Source organism: Torulaspora globosa, chromosome 4 (assembly GCF_014133895.1).
Source record: "Torulaspora globosa chromosome 4, complete sequence".
Classification (NCBI taxonomy): Eukaryota; Fungi; Ascomycota; class Saccharomycetes; order Saccharomycetales; family Saccharomycetaceae; genus Torulaspora; species Torulaspora globosa.
This window is the reverse complement of record NC_050730.1, coordinates 696,174-717,352: the sequence shown is the minus strand read 5'-3', so window position 1 is coordinate 717,352 and position 21,179 is coordinate 696,174. Positions and strand designations below refer to the sequence as shown.

The 21,179-nt window shown below is 45.5% G+C and overlaps 12 protein-coding genes and 1 non-coding gene across 13 annotated transcripts; 7 read left to right on the top strand and 6 right to left on the bottom strand.

Moving 5' to 3' along the window:
* Window positions 1-211: 211 nt before the first annotated feature.
* Window positions 212-1,693, top strand: HG536_0D04000 (cation diffusion facilitator family transporter; the record flags this gene model as incomplete). Its single annotated transcript, XM_037283656.1, has 1 exon — window positions 212-1,693. One exon carries the CDS (start codon window positions 212-214, stop codon window positions 1,691-1,693), a length of 1,482 nt encoding a protein of 493 aa, XP_037139552.1.
* A 172-nt stretch (window positions 1,694-1,865) lies between these two features.
* CHP1 (ribosome-associated Tef1p biogenesis chaperone CHP1) lies at window positions 1,866-2,306 on the bottom strand (the record flags this gene model as incomplete). The annotated part of the gene is made up of 1 exon (XM_037283655.1): window positions 1,866-2,306. The coding sequence occupies one exon, from the start codon at window positions 2,304-2,306 to the stop codon at window positions 1,866-1,868; it is 441 nt and encodes a 146-aa protein (XP_037139551.1).
* Window positions 2,307-2,985: 679 nt separating this feature from the next.
* FPY1 (flavin adenine dinucleotide pyrophosphatase) lies at window positions 2,986-3,840 on the top strand (the record flags this gene model as incomplete). Its single annotated transcript, XM_037283654.1, has 1 exon — window positions 2,986-3,840. The coding sequence occupies one exon, from the start codon at window positions 2,986-2,988 to the stop codon at window positions 3,838-3,840; it is 855 nt and encodes a 284-aa protein (XP_037139550.1).
* A 136-nt stretch (window positions 3,841-3,976) lies between these two features.
* On the bottom strand, window positions 3,977-7,522 carry NEW1 (New1p; the record flags this gene model as incomplete). The annotated part of the gene is made up of 1 exon (XM_037283653.1): window positions 3,977-7,522. The coding sequence occupies one exon, from the start codon at window positions 7,520-7,522 to the stop codon at window positions 3,977-3,979; it is 3,546 nt and encodes a 1,181-aa protein (XP_037139549.1).
* A 678-nt stretch (window positions 7,523-8,200) lies between these two features.
* SPT21 (Spt21p) lies at window positions 8,201-10,201 on the top strand (the record flags this gene model as incomplete). Its single annotated transcript, XM_037283652.1, has 1 exon — window positions 8,201-10,201. The coding sequence occupies one exon, from the start codon at window positions 8,201-8,203 to the stop codon at window positions 10,199-10,201; it is 2,001 nt and encodes a 666-aa protein (XP_037139548.1).
* A 218-nt stretch (window positions 10,202-10,419) lies between these two features.
* Window positions 10,420-11,448, top strand: ALG5 (dolichyl-phosphate beta-glucosyltransferase; the record flags this gene model as incomplete). The annotated part of the gene is made up of 1 exon (XM_037283651.1): window positions 10,420-11,448. One exon carries the CDS (start codon window positions 10,420-10,422, stop codon window positions 11,446-11,448), a length of 1,029 nt encoding a protein of 342 aa, XP_037139547.1.
* A 55-nt stretch (window positions 11,449-11,503) lies between these two features.
* CET1 (polynucleotide 5'-phosphatase) lies at window positions 11,504-12,931 on the bottom strand (the record flags this gene model as incomplete). Its single annotated transcript, XM_037283650.1, has 1 exon — window positions 11,504-12,931. One exon carries the CDS (start codon window positions 12,929-12,931, stop codon window positions 11,504-11,506), a length of 1,428 nt encoding a protein of 475 aa, XP_037139546.1.
* Window positions 12,932-13,405: 474 nt separating this feature from the next.
* On the bottom strand, window positions 13,406-13,864 carry HG536_0D03930 (uncharacterized protein; the record flags this gene model as incomplete). The annotated part of the gene is made up of 1 exon (XM_037283649.1): window positions 13,406-13,864. The coding sequence occupies one exon, from the start codon at window positions 13,862-13,864 to the stop codon at window positions 13,406-13,408; it is 459 nt and encodes a 152-aa protein (XP_037139545.1).
* A 496-nt stretch (window positions 13,865-14,360) lies between these two features.
* On the top strand, window positions 14,361-16,037 carry SPO23 (Spo23p; the record flags this gene model as incomplete). The annotated part of the gene is made up of 1 exon (XM_037283648.1): window positions 14,361-16,037. The coding sequence occupies one exon, from the start codon at window positions 14,361-14,363 to the stop codon at window positions 16,035-16,037; it is 1,677 nt and encodes a 558-aa protein (XP_037139544.1).
* An 880-nt stretch (window positions 16,038-16,917) lies between these two features.
* Window positions 16,918-17,652, top strand: CUP9 (Cup9p; the record flags this gene model as incomplete). Its single annotated transcript, XM_037283647.1, has 1 exon — window positions 16,918-17,652. One exon carries the CDS (start codon window positions 16,918-16,920, stop codon window positions 17,650-17,652), a length of 735 nt encoding a protein of 244 aa, XP_037139543.1.
* An 83-nt stretch (window positions 17,653-17,735) lies between these two features.
* On the bottom strand, window positions 17,736-18,404 carry CBC2 (nuclear cap-binding protein subunit CBC2; the record flags this gene model as incomplete). The annotated part of the gene is made up of 1 exon (XM_037283646.1): window positions 17,736-18,404. The coding sequence occupies one exon, from the start codon at window positions 18,402-18,404 to the stop codon at window positions 17,736-17,738; it is 669 nt and encodes a 222-aa protein (XP_037139542.1).
* Window positions 18,405-18,912: 508 nt separating this feature from the next.
* HG536_0Dtrna5E lies at window positions 18,913-18,984 on the top strand. Its single transcript has one exon. It is a non-coding gene; the product is annotated as a tRNA-Glu (tRNA).
* Window positions 18,985-19,196: 212 nt separating this feature from the next.
* On the bottom strand, window positions 19,197-20,897 carry PPQ1 (protein-serine/threonine phosphatase; the record flags this gene model as incomplete). Its single annotated transcript, XM_037283645.1, has 1 exon — window positions 19,197-20,897. The coding sequence occupies one exon, from the start codon at window positions 20,895-20,897 to the stop codon at window positions 19,197-19,199; it is 1,701 nt and encodes a 566-aa protein (XP_037139541.1).
* Window positions 20,898-21,179: the final 282 nt, after the last annotated feature.

Sequence of the window (21,179 nt, the reverse complement as noted above, 5' to 3'; positions counted from 1 at the left end):
AGCCGGTCGGATCTTATATAGCTACCATTCGTCCCGCAGTCGATCCCGGTGTCGTTCGGACATCTTGCATTTGGTTGTGTGTGTGTCGTTTGTATCTTCCTGGGGTGCAACTTTACGTAAGGACCGTCTATGAGTGTTGCTGAACAAAACCGACTATGATGTGTTTCTAGAGATACACAGGCAATTGATCAGTTTAGTCGTGGTATCAAGCATGATAAGAGTGAGCTTCATGGGGAATCGAGCACTGTCTGGTGCAATCGCTTTCCACTGTCGTTTGGTTCGAGTGACGGGTTTCAGTCGCCTGCATGCTGGACGAGTTCTGAATGTATCTGATTCTGAGAGAGCTGCTGAGAAGGAGCTGAAGCAACGGTTTGCGCCGTCTTGTGAGGATCACTCGCACGACCATGTTCATTTGCGCCAGTCTGAGACGGAGGAGAACGATTCAATGATATTGGGATCAATGCGTCATCGGAAGGCTCAGCAGGCTCAATTGCAGCAGCAGCAGCAGCCTGAAAAACATTCAAGTTCGCATTCACATTCACATTCCCACTCTCAATCCCATTCGCACTCGCACTCTCACATGGCGATCAATCCCATGCTGGTCATGAGCAAGGAGCAAGTCAAGAGAAATCCTGGGGTTCGGATAACGTGGATAGGCCTTGCCATAAATGTTGGGCTTGCGCTGGGCAAGTTCGCTGGTGGTTTTATCTTCCATTCGCAGGCTCTGATGGCAGACGCGGTCCACGCTGTCAGCGATATGGTCTCAGATTTCCTAACCTTATTCTCGGTTGGACTGGCGTCGAACAAACCGACGTCTGATTATCCGTTTGGCTACGGGAAGATCGAAACCGTTGGCTCCTTGGCGGTTTCGACGATACTGGCTACAGCGGGTTTATCTATTGGATGGACATCCTTATGTGCGATCGTGGGTCCTATCGTTCCGCATACAGTGATAGAGACCTTGGCGACGTACATCGGTGAGTCACATTCTCATTCGCACTCTATCACCAAAGAGGTTACTAACGTGAACGCAGCATGGATAGCTGGCGCTTCTATCGTTGTCAAGGAGTGGATATTTCAAGCGACAAAAAAGATAGCGGTTCAAACGAACTCGAACGTTCTTATGGCCAATGCCTGGCACCATCGGATAGACTCGCTGACGTCCCTAGTGGCTTTAGTGACGATTACTTCTGGCTATTTTTTCAACATCCAGTCGCTCGACGCATTTGGTGGCCTAATAGTCTCAGGGCTTGTCATCAAAGCTGGCGGTGAAGGTATGTTGAGCGCACTGAGAGAATTAGCCGACCAGTCTCTGCCAAGGGACGATGACCGCTATCTGGAAGTGGAAAGTGCAATTAACGATGCGCTTGGAAAACTCGTCTCGAACAATAATGCCGGCCGCCCTTACGCAATTAAGGATCTAACGGTTCTGCCCTCCGGGCCCAATCTGCGGGCCAATGTGGTTCTAGAGACCCCCTTGCAAAGGTGGGACAATGTACTTGATATCAAAGAGTTCGAAATTGTTAGCGATCACTTACGGACGATACTGTACAGGGACATTCCTGCATTAAGGAGGTTACATATCGAGTTTGTTGAGGAAGCTACTGAAGAGGACGACTCTCCAGAGGACCAGCAGGCTCCAAGCGGTCACCATCATTCGCACTCAACATCGAGTGAGACGCACAAGCACTGAAGAGGGCGCTATGAGCCCCATTGACACGAATCCCACGAGAAATTTGTATGAAAGACAAATGTATGAACTATACAGCAGATATACGGACATGGCATTGCAACCATTTTCCTTACGTTTCCAGTAACATACAGCCTTTTCCTTGATTAATATACAAAACATGCCGACTAACGACTCATTTATGACCTGCAGCCCAGTCGTTTAAACCATGCTTGTTTCTAGCGACTTCAAAAGCGTAAAACTGGATCCTGACGACGAAGCAAGTCGTGAACTGACCATATTCAGCGCCGGCATCGGTTCTCAGCAGCGTACCAAAGTTGTAGTCCTCGATTTTCTTTTCGAATAACGCACAGTATTTTCTCCACTTCTCCTTGGCCTCCTTCGTTTTCAGCTCATCCTCAGTGAATTTCTTCAACCGTTCAACGTCTTGGTACTCTGGGAACATCTCCATGAAGGACTCATAAATCTCGTCGTCATACTTAGTCAAGCGCAGCTTGGATCCAGGCACCTTTGAAAGTAGACTCCAGTAGGTCTCAGCTTGCTCAACAGCGACAACAGCAAACTGTTTCTCAATATCTTCCAGATTTTCAGCGGTCTCAGCGTTGAAAGTACTCATTTTTCACCTATTTCTGCAACAAATTTCCAGCTTCCCTTGGATATCTGCACCAACCAGCCAGCTCTGCGACCTGAAAATATACAGATCGTTGAAGGAAACGAATATGCTAGCATAGAATAAACCATAAGCGATGCTGCTCAAGTAGCTTCTGGTAAACTCTTGATGCTGCTAGTGAAAAAAGTTCGTGAAACGTGATAGTTGCAGTTTGACGGGCCAGCACTCAACTTGAAGCTTCAGATGAGTCTTGAGATCTCCAGCTTCCAGTTGCCGTCCTGTGTGGTTGGGCCTCCCGCTTCTTAGACAGTTGTATGCGCGTCTTTCGCGTTCTCTGACGTTGTTTCGGGCCTCTTCTTGGCAATTTCAGATTGAACATCGCTTGCGACACTAATCGTGGTCTACCAACAAAGTTGCCATCAATGCGACACGCTCCTCTTTCTGTCTTGCTATCGCCATAAAACTGCGGCTTGAGTTCGAGAGTTAGGATTGCCACATCGAGTTCTGGACTAAGCTCACGCCCGAGGCAGCCAGCTGCACCATGTTGACCGCAATTGTGAGTTCAAACTGGTCGCTCTCACTCGATGGGATCCATTCTTCACGTGTTGCTGCTACTTGAGCATGTTCTATCGGATAGAAAGGGACCGAGAGTTCTTGCAAGCACAGCAACATACAGATAACTTCAATGCTCAGGTCCAGATCTTCACTGGCAATGTCGAAAATCAATGCAGCATGTGTGATAATAGGTGACGAGGTCCTGAATGGTAAGATCGTTGATACCAACTCGAAGTTTTTTGCCAAGTATTGTTACGACCAAGGAATAAGGCTAAATGAAATCGTTACTATAGGTGACGAGGAATCTCAGATAGTGGAGACTTTGCAGAGGTTGCGCAAGAATCACCAATTCATCGTCACTTCTGGCGGTATAGGTCCTACGCACGACGATATCACGTATGAATCGGTCGCCAAGAGCTTCAATCTTGTCACCAGGGTTGATGAAGAGTGCAAGAGGCAAATGCAAAGACTTTCCAAGCCCGAGGCAAGACTGGATACGGCGGCTTTGAAGGATTTTTATCGAATGGCGACTCTGCCACATGGCCCGCAGGTCAAGAACTATTATATATCTGACGATCTCTGGGTCCCAATATGCTCGATTGACCATAAAGTCTACGTTTTACCAGGTATTCCTCAACTTTTCACTAGAATGTTGAAAGAATTCACTCCAACGCTGAGGAAAATATACGGTCTTACAGCGGATAAGCATCAGTACGTTCGCTTCTTTATAAGGACTGCCTTGACGGAATCTCAGATTTCTGGGTATCTCAGAAATCTGCAGGAAGAGGCAAATAAAATATCCAGGGAGATCAAGATCGGATCGTATCCGCATTTTGGCTTGGGCTTCAACACCGTCAGTATCTTGGGTACTAAGGATCATCAAGCGTTCTTGGAATCCTTGAACGCTCGCACAATTAAAGAACTTAATGGGGAACCCATCTCAGCGGAGGACGAGGAGAGTATTTCTAATGCCTTTAAAGCATAAGGTGTGCCATTCCAGGTACGAGTACTCAAAGCGATCAATTGATGGCGGGTGCGGTGAAGTCATTCAAAATGGTTTTCTATGTTACACTTTTATAAACGAATCTCTATAAGCTTGAGCCAGCAGATCTTTCAATTTATCATTCCTCCCCCTCGTCATCTGTGTCGACCGGCTTGGGCGTCCCCTTTGGAGAAGAGAGCCACTCGATGTAACGTAGACGCCGACGCTCGGCTTGAGCCTTCTTCTCGTTTCTGGTAAGTCGCTTTACTTTCTTTTTGACTTTGATGTTGGCAGGTGAGTCATCGTTGTCAACCGAAGGCGAGGCGGCCTTCAATTTTAACCCTACCGCATTTGTGTTGCCACCATCTTCAAACCTAGATTGATCAACATCCTTCACACCCTTTTGTGTTAGTACACCATTCTCGACGATCCATTGTTCAGGACACAATGCTCCAACGAACTCGTTGTTGTGGGAGATCATGACAACACCACCGCTCCAGTCTCTAATGGCCACCGCCAGAGCACCTAACGAATCTCTGTCCAGATAGTTAGTAGGCTCATCTAGCACTAATAGATGAGGGTTATTCCACATTGCACCAGCAATAACAACTTTAACCAATTGACCACCTGATAGTGAGCCCAAAGGAGTGTGATTGGCAATTTCTGCATCAAGACCGACGTCTTCAAAATGCTTTGAAATGACGGACGGGGTCAACTCACGGTAACCTAAACCTTCTCTCGAGGCTTCGTGGTCATCGAACTTTTGGACAAGTTTCTCGAAACCCTCAGCAACCAGAACATCTTTTGGAACCCAAGAGTTATACTTTGGCTTCCACCATTTCCATTTGACTTCATATTGGAAAGAACGCTTGAGTTTTTGTCTACCAACAATTGCTTCGATGGCCCTCTTTCCTCTACCGTCGCCAATATCAATTTCTTTCTGCATCATCTCCATGTCTTCCTCCGATATTTTCCTTGATTCCTTCAGTAGCACTTCACGGTCATCACCAAACTGGTAACGCCACTGCAGATATTGGTTAGCAGTCTTCTCCTTATGCTCATTAACGTGTTGTAGAGCATGTTGAGCGATATAACCAATACGTAAGTTTGGATGCTTTTGAACTTCACCCTCTTGAGGTACAAGCTCACCAGTCAGCAACTTGATCAAAGTGGATTTACCAGCACCATTGGGACCCAAGACAGCAACTCTGGACGACAGAGATAAGGCGCAGGTTGCACCCATCAGAGAAGGCTTAGTAGCGCCTGGATATGTAAATGTAACATTGCTTACCTTAGCGACGGCCCTCGTGTTTGATTTAACACCAGTTAAAATACCAGGGGGAGGAAAGCGCATCTGAGCGTTTGTATCTGATAGAGTGTAGTAAGCTTTTGCTTCTGGCTTTTGCTCGACAAACTTTGCAAGATTCCCTTTATAGTATTTCAATTTTCTGTTCTCATAGTGGATGATGTCAGTACAAACAGCGTCTAGGAAACCAGAGTCGTGCGATACAATTAACGAAGTGATGTTGGTGTGCTCTAACAGGTAATCCTCCAGCCATTTGACATTGGCGACATCAAGATGATTCGTTGGTTCGTCCAGTAGAAGAATATCGGCCTTTTGAAGCATGGCTCTAGCCAATTCTAGCTTCATTTTCCAACCCCCCGATAATGATCCAACTGTTTGGGCCCTTCTGGATGCATCAAAACCGACAGACTCGAGCGCGCCTGCGATTTCCTCGCGAGTTGTGTTGCTTAGCTGCTCGTCTAATGCAATGAAAGAAACAAGGTCAAGGTCACCTTCTTCGCCTTGCAACTTATGTTCGACGAAACAAGTGCGCAAAGTGTCCTTATCGGGAAATCCTTCTAATTGACCATTGGCAATCGATCTCATCAATGTGGACTTACCAGCACCATTTCTACCACAAAGACCATATCTATGGCCTTTCAAAAGACGTAAAGTTGTCTTATTCAATAGCATTCTGGACCCGTAAGCCAATGAAAAATCAGTGTTCACGATTTCAATACCCTCATTTTCGTCATGAGATTTTTTTTCTTGATGGAATACTGCTCTAAGATTGTCGATGAACTCTTCTTGAACAAATTGGGCATTTCTTTCTCCTAGCACTGATATCAAATATTCCTCAAGTCTTTTCCAGTCATTAACGTTTGCGTCAACAGTCAGTAATTTACTGAGATATTCAACTGCTTCATCATCTTGCGACAGCCATCCCATTGACTCATCCTGAAGATTCGACAGATGCTGCAAAAAGAATTCCTTACCTTGAGCAAAAGTCAATCTACCTGGGAAGTCGCTGCTGTTGGCAGCCTCGTCGTCTTCCTTCAAGACTTTCAAAGCCTTTTCTGCCAGCTCACGCACCTCGGGCAAAGAGGCCGTATTAACGACCTTTTCAATCCCCGGCAGCAACAGTGGGATGAAACTCTCAATTTCAATGCGGTTGTTAACTAAACGGGTCAAGTTCTCCACAACAATCACCGTCTGTCTCAGCTGTTCTTGCGAGGACGATGATAGGTTTAGAGACCTGTTCAAAATTGGCACCAGCAACGAAAGAGCGGGCTCTGTGACTTCAGCGACGAATGTGACACCAGAAAGGGCTTTGACCGATTGTGGGACCTTGGCAGGATTTTGCAAGGTGTCGACGATAAGGTTGTAACGCGGAGACAAATCGAGGTTGTCCAAAATGGAAACGAAATCCAATAAAGTGGTGTGTCCCTGCTTTGCTAGTTCCGGCTTGAAATCGGTCGCGACGTCGGTCAAGACCGGCACGGCATCTCTGAAGGTTAGCTCCAGCAGATCATTTGGAGCGTCTTCTCTGATTCTGTCCACGACTGCCAGTGCAGCCAGCTTTGACTGCCATTTGGCACCAGACGCCAAATATTGCAAGACAATCGGTAACACAGAGCTTGTTAGCGACTCGACGGGGTAAATGTTTAGCAGAGAATCAACGGCATGTTGCGCTGCACGCTTGACAGTGTTTTCCTTGTCAGCGATCGAGTCCAATGCAAAATCAAAGAGAGGCAGCAAGTGCGCTTCCTGGGGACGCCTGTCTGCAAACGTTTGGGCCAATCTAGAGATTAACAACATGGCAGACTCTCTGACCAATGTAGGACTCTTTGGCTTTGTAAACCTAGTCAACACATCCGGAATGGACCATTCCGATATACTTTTACCAGAATAGGTTGACTTCTCGAACTCTGCCACGATCGAGTCGATAACTTTCTTAGTGTCCGAAATTTTCGCACATTGCGGAATCTGGCCTAAAAAGCTAGAGATCGGCGTCATCTGCAAGTCGGCCATATTCTTATTCAAAGAAGTGAGCGAAGTAGTTGACGATGATGGAGTAGGCGTGTTGCTCTGAGCAGGTGTAACTGCAGATTGCTGATATCCGTACGATCCGGACCCACTGTAATCATTGTAGTTCTGATAACTCTGGTAGTTTTGATAATTCTGGTAATTTCCTGAATAGCCTTGGTTATACTGCCCGTTGTACGGTTGGTTCCAATTTCGCTGCTGTTGCTGCTTCTGCTGATTCAAGCTCCGCTGCTGCTGGTAATTATTCGTGTTGGGATTCTTGAAATACCCTCCGTACGGCGATGCCACGTAATTTGGATCTTTCGGTTGCTCATCCAAAAAATCGTTTAGATTAGTGAACTTCTTTGGTGGCATATTTTCCCTGCTCTAGCTTCCCGAATGACAGACCCACTGGACCGTTAAGCAGAGATGACTAGAGAGTTGCAACTGCACAGCATATATTGCAAATTTTTCCCACTATCAGTATAGTGGTCGATTTAATGTCACGTGACCTCATCGCCCTACTATTTAAGCAGATAGAATCTCGAATGCGCTGCTGGCCGCTCCTAATAGCTCATCTCAGCTGGGTCGGACGCCATTGACACTTGTAGAGCCACCGTTGGGGACATAAAGATGGTTTGCCAGCTTCTCTCGGTGGTCCGAGCCGCCCGATCATGCAACACCAACTGGCCGCGTCACGTCGCTACCGGGTGCCAGTACCGGCTAGTCTGGCCTCGTTTGCTAGTGTAGTTGAAATCCCGTCTTGTTTCGCTCGTAAAGCAAGTTGAAGTGCAGCTGGCTCTTTGGCCTCTTTCGGGAGCAGACGCGAGAAGAGGACGCGTAAGGATTACGCGACGCGTCTTCCGCTGCAATAGCTGAGCCAAAGAGTGTCATTGATAATAAAGCCAGTGATGGCTACTCTTGCGGTCGGTACTTCACGTCGACGGTATTGGACTATCCGCTAATCGTTCAAGTTCGCTTTTGGAGTTGGAATCGTGCTTTGGAGTGAAGCTAGGCCTTCAGAGTGGGTTATAGGAAGGGGTCTGTTTGTGAATGGAAGCAGCTATGACAGAGGCGTCTCATATGAACTTGAAAATTCTGTATACCTTGGACGATGGGACGAGCGGTACTTATTTAGCCCGTTCTAAGAAGCCGCAGCGGGTGATGGTGGTCAGCATACCGCATCCGTCGTCGTGTAACGAAAATGATTCGGCAAGCTTCACGGTTGGGGCGGTTGACCTGTCGCCCGTGCTCCAAGAGATATATTTGAACTCGCCAGAGCTTCTGAATCATAACGTGGCGAAAAGCGGTCATGACTATAACGTGTACTATAGGGATATATGCGAGGTTGATGAGCCGTTGGTAAGTCTCGGGCTGCTCTCTCAGATACGGCTCAAGCTTCGAGAACAGCTGGGAGAAGAAATGGGCCAAAGCGAGGAGTATGACGAAGACGAGTCTTTTCTAGTGACGGGAAGAGTTTGTTCCAACTTTGCAGCACTTTTAAAAAGATCATACAGCAACATGGCGGCCAAGAACACGCAGGATTACGGATCGTCGAACACACTGGAAGTGAAACTGAGGTTCATCAGGGTGATGACTCAGAAAGAGTGCAGGAGGCCGAGTGGCACAGCGTCGCATACAAAATCAAACAATGCCGCTCGTCCAGGCAAGATACGAGCTGTAAAGAACACCGTGATAAAACGTCAGATGAATCAGACACCTGCTCAGAAAGCTGAGAGGACGCAATCCTTGCCGATCTGGAACCCCAAGCAGGCACCCAACACAGCATTTCCTGCAAACTCGATCGCCCACAAGATTTACTTGGCCGATAGAAAGACAGACGCAAATCAGCAAAGCAGCCAACAGCCCCTCGCATATCAGGTAAACGCTCTGCAGCAAGACAACACTATACAGAGATTCAAAGTCGACGATTCGGTGAGCAAAAGATTCGATTTCATGCTCAACAAGAAGAAATCGAACGATCAACCGCAGTCTAGGGCCCAGCAAGCCGCTAGGAAACCACTAGCGGCCAAGGCCCGCAGGTTTAATACCATGGCAAGCATTCCGGTCTCCCCCACTGAGACGAAAGAGTCAACTCCAAAGGAGAACCCCAAGAAACGACAGCGGTCTGGCTCAGTTTGTGACGAGAATGTTTCCGTGGCGGCTGATGAGGACGATTCCATTATTAATGACCTGCTGACCGCTCAGTCCGACGAGAAGGGGAAAGATTTAACTCCTACTGAAGAAAACAAAGAAAATCAACCACCACTGCATAATGTTAACGAAGGCTTCGACCTCGATTTGCTGCCCTTCGCCGACATTAACACAAGAAGCGATCTAGAATGGTTCGGTGACTTCAATCCATTCAACTCGCCCTCCTTGAATCTTAACGTGCTGCCCGAGCAGGGGACGAAGCCTTCCGGTACCACGCCAAAAGATCCAAATACCTGTAACACCATTTCGATAGAAAATGCAGATGATGAAGAGCAAGCTAAACTAACAAGTGATATCGATAGAACATCTCCCATAGACACTTTATCGATGCCTTTGATGGAACTGAACGAACGCTCGACAACCCGACTGGTCTCGTGCCACGAACAGCTTCGCAGACTCCCCCTGCTTAGCCATCAGATGAAAGCAGAGCCCAACTCCAAGAATGGTCTGAACAACCAGTTTGCTGATGCACGCGATGAAGAGCCACCAATAGTAATCCAGCTATCCTCTTCGTGTCAGGAACTCGGAGCCCCAGGAAACAAGGATAGTCTATCTAAAGCGGCCGCCACACCTTCTTCGCCGCCTTCGGTTAATGAATTCGATGGCCGCGACGACTGCGGAGATGATGAAGATGGAATAAATGCCAATGTAAAAAGACAAAGAGTGATGCCTTCTTCTCCCGCAACAGCGTTCAATTATCAAGATGAACTTCCCAGCACCGACGACGGACACGATCTTTTCTCATCATTCATACGGTCTCGGCCAAACGTCAACAACGATGCTGACTCTACGCCTGCAACCCAGTATGAGAATTATTCCAACGATAATACAAAGTCCTAGGCCTGATAGATACTCATCGCCAGCTTGCCCATTTTATAGCATTTCTCGTCATTATTTAATAGCATTTACCAACGTACCACACGTGATAAACGCCAATCCTCGAGGCTCAACACGTAGCCAAATTGAAAGCTGTCAAGCTGGGCGTCAGGTTTAAATGGTTAGTGTCAATGAAGTGGATCGAATTATCTTAGACAAGTTAGCTGGCTAAATAAACTTCAATGGCCTCGAAATCAGCTGGTGTACGCTTGCAAGATGTTGAATTGAGAACTCTACTGGTCTCCATTGTGGTTGTCGCTGTCGCTTCTGTGTATACCGTCATTAAATTGCTGTCTCACACGCCTAGACCACCTTTTCCAGAGGAGCTGCAGTATCAAACAGCTGACAAGCAGGGTTTGGTATTGAAGAAATTACTTCCTAAAGTTACTGACGAGCCGGTTGAGGAAAATGATAATGTTCTGCTATCAGTTGTTGTTCCTAGTTATAATGAGACGAGTAGAATATTGGTAATGTTGACTGAAGCCATTAAATACTTGAAGAAGTCGATGCCAGGCAGATGGGAAATAATTATTGTGGATGACGGTTCTTCAGATGGAACGGCAGACTACTGCTTAGAATTGTCTCACCGAAACTTCAAGCTAGATGCGGACCAATTGAGAGTAATTAAACTAAAGAAGAATAGAGGCAAGGGCGGCGCTGTTAGACAGGGTTTATTGCATATTCGCGGTTCGTATGGTCTTTTCGCTGACGCGGATGGTGCTAGTAATTTTAGCGATGTCGAAAACCTACTGGAGGCTTTACAACGACTGGAACAGACATCAACATCATCAAACAAGGCTGCGGTCGCGATTGGATCGCGAGCTCATATGGTGAATACCGATGCTGTCGTTAAGAGATCATTTATTAGGAATCTGCTAATGTATGGGTTGCATACTCTGGTATTTGTGTTTGGGATAAGGTCAATTAAAGATACACAGTGTGGTTTTAAGTTATTCAACAAACAGGCGATCGTCGAAATCTTCCCCTACCTACACACCGAGGGCTGGATTTTTGATGTGGAGATTCTAATGCTCGCTATCCGGAAATCAATACCGATCGCGGAAGTATCGATCTCGTGGCATGAGGTTGGCGGTTCCAAGATGGATCTCGCCAGAGATAGCATCAATATGGCAAAGGACCTGGTGGTTATAAGAATGGCATATGTTCTTGGCATCTACAGGGATAGACTAGAGAGTGCCTCGTGGCACTAAATAGATTTTTTTGTATTAGTACAACCCGCATCAATTCTTTCCAGCTGCCGCATTTTTACATGCCCTTCTTTTGACCTTCGAATAAGTCATACGACAGAGAAGTTAGCCTCCTCCTTATAAGCGTTCCGTTGTTTAGGAAAGTTCTTATCACAGATGCGTAGACTTTACTATCTGTCGCGATATCGTCAAAGGCACTAAGCAGTGCGGGCGTGTTAATTTCCAGTTCTATTTCATGAGTTACCTCGGGAGCACTATTCCTCCCGTTTGATTGATTGCTCACTTTCGTCACGTCTATCCTGGTGCAAGAATCGTTGTGGATGAAACTTACACGTTGCTTAAGTCTTTCACTCATAGGAGTTTGATCCTTGTATTTTTCTGGCGGCTCAGTCTCAGGAACTGGAATTTCCAGGTTGATGGAAACCTTAACATCATAGCTGTCTTTCGGTGAAAAGAGCAACAAGTGCGCAATTTTCCTTTTTTCTATGAACTGAGCCACTCTTCCGGTATTCATGTCGGTACTCATTCTCAGGAAACGCGGCCTCTGAGTCGCGACTCCCACCCTGTATAGCGAGTCTCTTGTCTGGGACTCGATGATGCTGAACTTGCCCGAATTCTCATTCACCTCGCTAATACCGCGCAGGTATTTCTTCAATTCTTCAAAAACTGGCTGCTCGATGTTGGGAGTCATATGAGCGTCCAACTCGGTGTAAACTGCCTGAGAGGAGACGGGTGGATTTATACGGTCAGGAGTCTTTCGGTCCATTATGACACCAAATTTCATTTCCATCTCGATCAAAGGCCGCAAATCTGGAGATATGGAGTAAATCGTAGCGTAGACCCAATCCTGAACCGACTTGGTCAAGTCATCATCCGGTATAATGTTCAGAAACGAGTTATCTATTTTGAAGTCTTTTTTGTCTATGTTCTGCAATGCCTTGATAGTCGGTTTCCATTTCTGCGCCCATATTGGTACATTCTTGTATTTGTTTGGCTTGGAAGTCGCAGCAATCTCATTAAGAATCCGCAGATCTTTTCTTAAGTTATTCTTCTTGGACTGTAAAGATGCTTTCTCGTCGAAGATGGTGTTGACAGACGACGCTGCATGTTTAGGCTCGGGTGAGGCTTCCTTTTGATCCTTCAAAGAGGCTTTCGCTCCTTCATTGGCCTCGGCCTCTTTCCTCTTCGCTGCCATTGAGTCATTTTTTTTCTTTGGAGAATCTCTATCCTGCTTATCATAATCAAATGTCATCTCAGTGTTGAAATTCACTCCTCCATTTTCTCCCACTTCATCATCGGTATCCGTTTCGTCATCCATTAGGGGACCCAGTCTTGAAGAATTGGAGTCGTCAGAGTCATTAAATTCTTCTGCTTGCTGAGCTTCAGGCTCCGTGGCACGCCGTTTTCCATCACTCTCATCATGATTAACCAGATCTTCTAAAGACAAAGCGCGTTTTGTCTGTAACCTCTGCTGTTCAGTAGTCATCCCAATGGTAAATTGAACGGGTACAACACGCGTAGTTCAGCTACCACCGTCCTTGAATGACGAATTCAAAGCCTATCGATCCAGCAAGACCAGCAAGTTGATCCTTTACTATGAAGAACCGAGTCACTCTACACGTCTTAGTGATGAATCAAAAGACTAACAACTGCAATGGCCACTGTCAATTGGGTCCGACTGGCTCATCTAAACCGCGTTCTCGACATCATTCTCACCACAAGCCCTGTAGTATGCCAGGTAAAGCAGCCTTGTGGGTCTTCATCTTTCTCTTTACCGCGTGACCGTTGCTTGTTAATATGATAGTGGTTAAAATAATACAACTAGTTATCAAAATTCAAATGGATAAAATAAAATATACAACATAGAAAAGACCTTCACCGAACCCAATGTTATCTCTGTTCCCCTCACAGATAACACGTACATCCCCAAACCTGGAAGTAATTAAAATAGTTCCTCCGCTCACCTGATCGCGCCATTACTGGGAGCGGGGCTAAAACTTTGAGACGTATACGGATTGAATTTGGGCCTGGCGAGGCTTGAATTTGGCGATGATGAATGCAGAGAATGCTGTTGCAGAGCCAGCTGATATTCTCTCAGCTGTTTTGCCATGTATAGATCCACTTTTTCACAGTTCAACTGCTCCTGTTCGGACAGTAAAGATCTTGGACAGTAGAACAAATCATCCTCGAATGATTTGGAAATGTCATTCTTGTATTTCAATGTGTCAAAATCCAAACTACTGCCACTACTGCTTCCAGACGAAGAAGGACCGTTATTGTCATAGACTAATGGAGAATTGAACGGTGGGGGGCTCGCTGGTAGTTGCTGTTGCTGCGGCTCTCGCAAATCCACGGGAAATTGATTGAAATTATTAATACTGATATATTCAGATTGCGAAGGAGGAGTGTTGAATGCCATTCTAGATTACTTTGTCTTCAATATTTTTTTGTTATCTTGAACTATGCTTTAAAGCCCTTCTGCATTAATTTAACCAAGTGAAGCAAACAATATATCCGGCACAGCCAACAAAGTATAATACAATCCTTAGTCCGCTTTTAATCGAGTAAGTGTTCCCTGTCTTTAGTATGTTATGTAGTTAAACTAGCTCTAATCTGGTCAACAAACAAAGGGGGGGAAGTAAGAAAAAAGAAATCCATATTGAGAAACTATATCATTGTGTACGTATCATTAGGGCTTGTGTTGATTTGAAATTAGGGCTTATTCCTTAAGGCCACCCCTAAATTTTTTTGGTTTTTGTGGTTTTGTGACACAAAAACGGACTCAGCCTTTCGTGACAGGCATTCGATCGAGATGGACCCTTGCCAAGCATCTTTAAAGGTTAAATCAAAGAGTACAGGAGTTGGTTATGTAAAAGTCGTATAGATACGTAGGATTCTGCAGAGGTGGTTGTGAGATGGTGGATAGTATCAAATTTTGCGGAAGGACCATCAGATCTCTGTCTATTGGAAGCGGCACGGGATCATCGCAATCGTCGGCGAGTTCTGGGGTCAAGACATGCAGATGGAGAAGGTTCTCGGGATCCTCGATTGGCAGCATAGGATCGAATTCCATATCGGCAGACACGGTAGATGCCGATTGCCCGTCAGGAAAACCAAAAAAGTTGATTCGATTGAGAAATTTGAAGCATGGCGGCACGACAATCAGGAACGATTCAGGGCAGTTTGAGTTCTTTTACAATCCCTTGGAGATTGGTACAAACCCTTACAATACCAAAAGCTTGAATAAAGACCATGGATTCTTGATTGAGCTTTGTATTGATCCGATGAGCAAAGATGTTTATTTGGCGGATTTGTGTATTCGAGGTGAGAATCATTTGTCACCATCTAGATCATCACCGATATTTGCCGATCCGTCCATTGCTCTGGTTCCTGATCGAAGAGGGAGTTTGCAAAGCGATTTTGGTGTCACCATCAGCGGCAAAATCAGAATGGTCGTAACGAACACGAAGAATGCAATTTACATTGAATCGCATCGTGTAAAGTTGAAGTGCTTTATTCACCAGTACGTCTGCATGGTTGATCCAGACAAGAAAGAGAATTGCGCTGGTAAGAGAACGGTCAAGCTGTGCAAGGATGAGCCACACGAGAATGCTCACATGCTACCTTACAAGGATATCGAGGTGGATCTACTGTCGAGCGATGGGAGTCGATATTTTTCCTTCGGTACCTACGAATTTCCTTTCTCGTTCCATTTGATTGACTTCCCGGCAAGTACTTTGTCGTATTTTGGGAAAACCTTCTACAGGGTGGAGAGTGTCTTACGCGTGGCAAAGTCCCTAAATTCGAATCCGCCGACATTTGATACTGTACTATTAACTGATGAAGTAAACGTGAAGAGGATTTTGTCCTCGGCTGACATGAATTTGAAGCACGAATCTGTTTCATTGCAAGGGTACTGGGATAAGTACCAACTAACTTATAATGTGATGTTGAACTCAAGGCTAATGGAGATGGACGTGCCGTTCGGCGTTAGCCTCGGTTTGATGAAGGAACGCCATTCCATGGGAAAGATCAAACACATCTCTATCTGCCTAGCACAGTCGATCTCGATACCGTGTGTAAACTCCAAGACGCTCGAACTCCTACCAACGACTTATGCAAGCAGAAACGAGGTTGAACTGTACCAGATAGATGTCGAATCAGATGCGGAAGTGCTGAAGCAAAACGAATCGTTTCAATATTATGAAGTGGATAACTTGAAAATACCGCCTAACGATAAGAAATTCCGTTGCAAAAATTGGCTGAAACCCTTCTACTGCGAGATGAATACGAAGTTCCAGGGCAGAGCTAGGTTGAAGATTTGTCACACCATTGTGATCAAAATAAAGCTCGCCGATGATGAGAACCCTGGGTCGGACGATGGCGAATCATCCACACGACAAACGGCTTGTCTCAGCCTCAAGATGCCCGTCCTTCTGGTGGACCAAGATATGGCGAATAATTTATCCTTACCACCGTACAATAAAGACACAACGCCAACAGATCTTTCATTTATAGACGACCCTCCTGCTTATCATCATGGCGACAGTATAGAACCACCCAAATATTGGACTTCAGACAGCGGCAGCTAGCTCTAGGCTTGAGCTTCGGATCTTCCTTCTTAAAACCGCTCTGGCGGAAATACAAGACTAATTTGTCATCAACAACCGTGAAACCTCACCACCAATCACTACGGCCAAACCTTCCCCGTACTCGCATAGAACGTCCAACAACGAATTTTTAGTGCAGCATGCACCAAAAGCTATCAATCCCTTTGGCTCTGAGAAAAGAGCGCAGTATTATCCCCGGCACGCGGATTCGCGGAAAACGAAGATAATCCGGAAAAACCATTCACTTAGCCAACATTCTCTGGAATAAGCCCATTAATGTGATGACTCTTCCCATGACATTAGCCACTTTGAGGGCTTGCATTCAAATGTGGCCACCAAGACCCGCAGCTATCGTTCACATGTACCCTTTGCTCGTCGCACCGTTTCTTCCTTCATGCTTCTGTCACAGCGATAGGCACTAAGGCAGAAAATTGGCGATCAGAAGCTAGGAACAAAACAGAAAAAAAAAAAGCTGTCAAACTTATTCGCGAGCTGCGGCGGTTTGTACGCGAAACCTTGAGCGTGCGAAGATTTCTTTTAATCTGCTCTTTTCCCCTCATGGAAACCATTCAAGTCGACTCAATCTATCTACGTCTATTAAAGTGGGCAGTTAAACGTCATACTGTCAAGGGATCAAATCGGTCTTGACTTCACCTATATTTCTTGTGCAGTTTCATACTGTTCCATAGTCCATTCCAATCTTGCTGGTAGGCAAGAAGATAAGTACTTGACTCGGCTCTAGTTTATCCAGTTGATGATATAGTACGTCGCTGCTTATCATCACGTTGTCCTGCCATATATTCAACAGTCATCCCATTCAAAAGGTATTATAGAGAAGGATCATAGACCAAAATCCGAAAATATGTCAAACATTACTCCAGATAATCAACAGGTAAGGCTGCCATCTATTCGCATCCTGCTGAATTCGATAGATACCCCTTCTACGGCTGAGCGAAATCCTCTACCAGTGCCAGCGGTACCAGTCAGAGGGCTTGGCGAATATCAGGAAGATCGATTAGCTCATAGCAGTAGCACGCAATGCCTGCAGCCGCAGCAGCACCAGCAGCAACATTTGCCCGTGATGCGGGACCACAGTTGGCAAAGTTACGCCCCGACATTTAGCCAACGAAAGGCCGAAGATAGAGTTAGCAGTAGCCATCCGAATTCAAACGATGGCAGCAATCCATCTGGAAGTGGTGGCAGTGCTGGTCACAATGGTAGGAGATCGAATTTACCCAAGGAAACGGTTCAAATTCTGAATACATGGCTATTAGACCATTTACGAAATCCATATCCAACACCACAGGAGAAGCGGGAACTTCTAATAAAAACAGGACTAACCAAGATCCAGTTATCGAACTGGTTCATCAACGTACGAAGGAGAAAGATCTTCTGTGACTACTACGAGTTGGCCAACAGGAATCGAAATTCTAGCGAGAGCACGGAACGAGTCACAGAGGATGCCGTGAGAGCGGCCACATCGTCATCGAATGAGGAAGACGAGTTGGCAAAGAGATTTGCTCAGGCGCCTCTGACAAGACGCAAGAAACTGATTGATCGACTAGAGGAGCTGAAAAAAGCTTCCCGGGCAAGTTAGCTAGCGACGCCACAAGGAGGAGTCCGCATTTTTAGAGACTATTTTACATATGTTGACGAATAACTCTTATGAAGCTTTATGAGTCACTGAGGAACGTAATTATCATCATCCTGCTCGTCTTGTTGCTCAGGTGGTCTAAAAGAACCCATGGCATCTGGTGGTCGGACGTAGTCATTTCTTCCTCTGCGCCCACCAAAGTGTCCGTGATGCCTGGAGTGTCTATGGCCACCGTAGCCACTGCCGCCATTGCTACTGCCACTGCCTACACGCTCTGCAAATGGCACAGCAAATCCTCCCCTTGAGGCATCGTACTCAAACCTCAGCTCGTCACTCACTTGTCCTCCGCTCTTGCCACGACCGAATTGTCTGCCATCCTCGAACCCGGGATCTATGTCAATCGTGATGTTCCTATCATCAAGCTTGGTGTCACTGAGATATTTCACAGCATTCAATGCCTCTTCTGGTTTATTGTAAATGATAAAACAAAATCCACAAGGCGTAAATTTGAAACGATCTAAACCCATCACAATTCGCTTGATTGTACCACATTTACTGAAAAGTTCATATATTTGTTCCTCAGAAGTGTAAAACGATAGATTGCCCACGTAAATGGTCGCAGATTTCATCGATTGCCGTAACTCATCCAATCCATTCGGATTTTTCCTAGCTTTTTTCAACAAATAACTAGAGGGAGTATCCAACCTTTTTGTAGAGTGATCATACTTGATTTCGTCGAACTCTGCCAACGACATTTCGATCCAGAAACGGGACAGGACTCCTCGACCGCTATTACGGTTGATGTGACGTACTGACTACCATTCTACGTATCTTATACTATGAGTTCCACAAAGCAGGTGCAACGTCGGGTAACCATAAATATTGGTCACGTGGAATATCGCCCAGACGACTTTACTATTGCGACGTGACCTAGAAAACGCCCTGAGATCCTTTATTTGGTTCACTTTAATTGAATAGTTTGTCTTGGCCTATGTTGTTTTCTTGTCAATACTTATTGAGAATTAATTTTTATGTTTATTACTGAAGTTTGACATTTCAGTTTTGGCTTTTTCTTGAGTTTGTTTTAGCAGCGTAGATAATCAACCGGAAGAAAACAAGGAGAAATAATTGTCGCTGTTTGAGCATCGTGTTATGATGTGCTGATCAAGATATAAGGTCCGTTTCTGAGATGTCTAAAAGAGCGTATGACAACAGGAGCCGGATTGGATCCAGAGAAGGCTCTAAATTTTTGTACATTTCCCATCCGATGTAGTGTAACGGCTATCACATCACGCTTTCACCGTGGAGACCGGGGTTCGACTCCCCGCATCGGAGTTCTTTTTGCACAACCACGTCCTTTCCACCATCGGCTGCCTACAAGAGAGTAACTGAGGAATGCCATTGAGTGATTGTAAATGTGTTGAAGAATTGCCCATAAACATGCAGGATAGGTTATAAAAAGTATGAAATGTACTAGATAGAAAAAGCGGAAGGAACCGAAACAATGAAGCAGAAAATGATAAACCAAAATTGGGAAGCTTGCCAAGTCAACGATTTATGGCTTTCGTCTTCGATTTTGCATAGGTGGATGACGAGGTTTTCTTCTTTCCGCCATTGAGGTTGTCAGCGGTATGAGGCTTCAGAAGTTCAAAACTGCACATCAATCCTGTGGTAACACTCATAACAGCACCCCAGTTATTGAACTCGCCACAGTAATTGGGCGCCGAGAAGATTGTCACAAATTTTTTCTTGGCAAAGAACTCGTAGCCATCTTCGACGACCATATGTCCTCTGATCACAAGGTCGAACTTGAATTGAGTGCAAAAATCAATTACGTTCTTCTTACCAAAGGTGTATGACACACCCCTGTCATTGAGGGACCAATCACTGACAGTGGAATCTGGATCACTCCACAGGATATCTGTTATGAGGCCTTCGTCAGGGATGTCTGTTGGCCTAACGATATTTTCGATCTGTCTCAAGGATCTCAACTCTGGAGAGATACCACCATGCACGCAGAAGATTCTGTCTTGGATAATTGCAGCAAATGGTAAGGTGTTGAAAACATCAATAAACATTTTCCACGTCTTCGAAGACGTTCTTCTCTTACACTCATCAAAGAAACCATACATCTTGGTAACGTTAGCGGATTCATGGTTACCTCTCAACATGAAAAAATTGTCCCTATATTTGATCTTGTAGCAGAACAACAGCAGAATGGTCTCTAGTGATTGTTTACCACGATCAACGTAGTCACCTAGAAACAAATAGTTTGTCTCTGCTGGAACACCGCTTAGTTTCAATATTCGCAAAAGGTCTGAAAATTGGCCATGGATATCGCCCACCACCTTGATAGGAGCTTGTAATCTCAACAGAGAGGGCTGGTTGAGAAAGATTTCCCTAGCGTGATAACAGATCAACTGAATTTCCCATGAGCTGAAGGGAAAATCTCTTGATTTGTAATACCTAGTTTCACCGATCTTCAACAACTTCTCAATTGCATCATCGATATCCAACCCTTCATTGGAAGAAGCGTCGTGTGAGTGTCTCTTCAGAAACACCCTCTTCTTAGGATCCCTGAAGTTTGGAATAGACGCCCCCGTCTTCACCAAGGAGTTGTTCTCGACGCCCTTGTGCATAATCTGCTTGCGAAGATTGCTTTGAGGCGATCTCGCAGTCGGTTTCAAGTACCCGAAAGGGCCAGCAGCCGCATCACTGCCGAAGGATGAAGTGATGTTATGGGCATTGGTGCTGGTAGTGGTGGTAGACGGCGACGGCGAGAAAAGAGTATGATTGCTACTAGCAGTGCTATCGGTGCTACTATAGCTGCTGTCGCTGCCACTATAACTAACCACATTTGTCGACGCAAATGCCTTGGCAGTAGAAATATCTACATCGAAATCAAAGCTCGATTTCCCGCCCTTTCTCGCTAAAGGCGGACTCTGGTGCACCATGGTCATATCAGAGTCTGCAGAAGCAGTGGTGTTCTCCATAGGCGGAGAAAACTTCTTTGGCGCTCCCTTGCCATCTCTTAATCTATTGGTTATAGTCGTCGCTTTCATTGATATATCTATGTTTTTCGTAGTCGAATGTTCATTGCTATGGATAGTAGGTAGAGACCTACTATCATCAGGGTCAATTGGTTCATTGGCATTAAGGTCATCACTGGGCGTTAAGTTTTGTTGGCTCGTTGACGAATTCGGTACTGAGAAATTGGTGTTATTAGACTTTGACGGGCTGTTTCCCATATCCTAGCTATACTTGTATCTGATAATATCGAAACGACAAAGTCCAATTACTAATAATGTGAGTCTTGAAATGAATTATTTCCTGGATTTCCTGAACGACTATGAACTCGCAAACTTGATGACGAAAAGATGAAAGGGAAGAGCTTGGCTAATGTAATATCGAGCGAACCACTATCCAGAGTGATAACAGGCTTGGGTATCCACAAGTTTAACGAGTTCTTCGTTAAAGCTCTGTCCAACAAAGGCTTGAATCTACCCTATGCGAAGATCCAGCCAACTAAC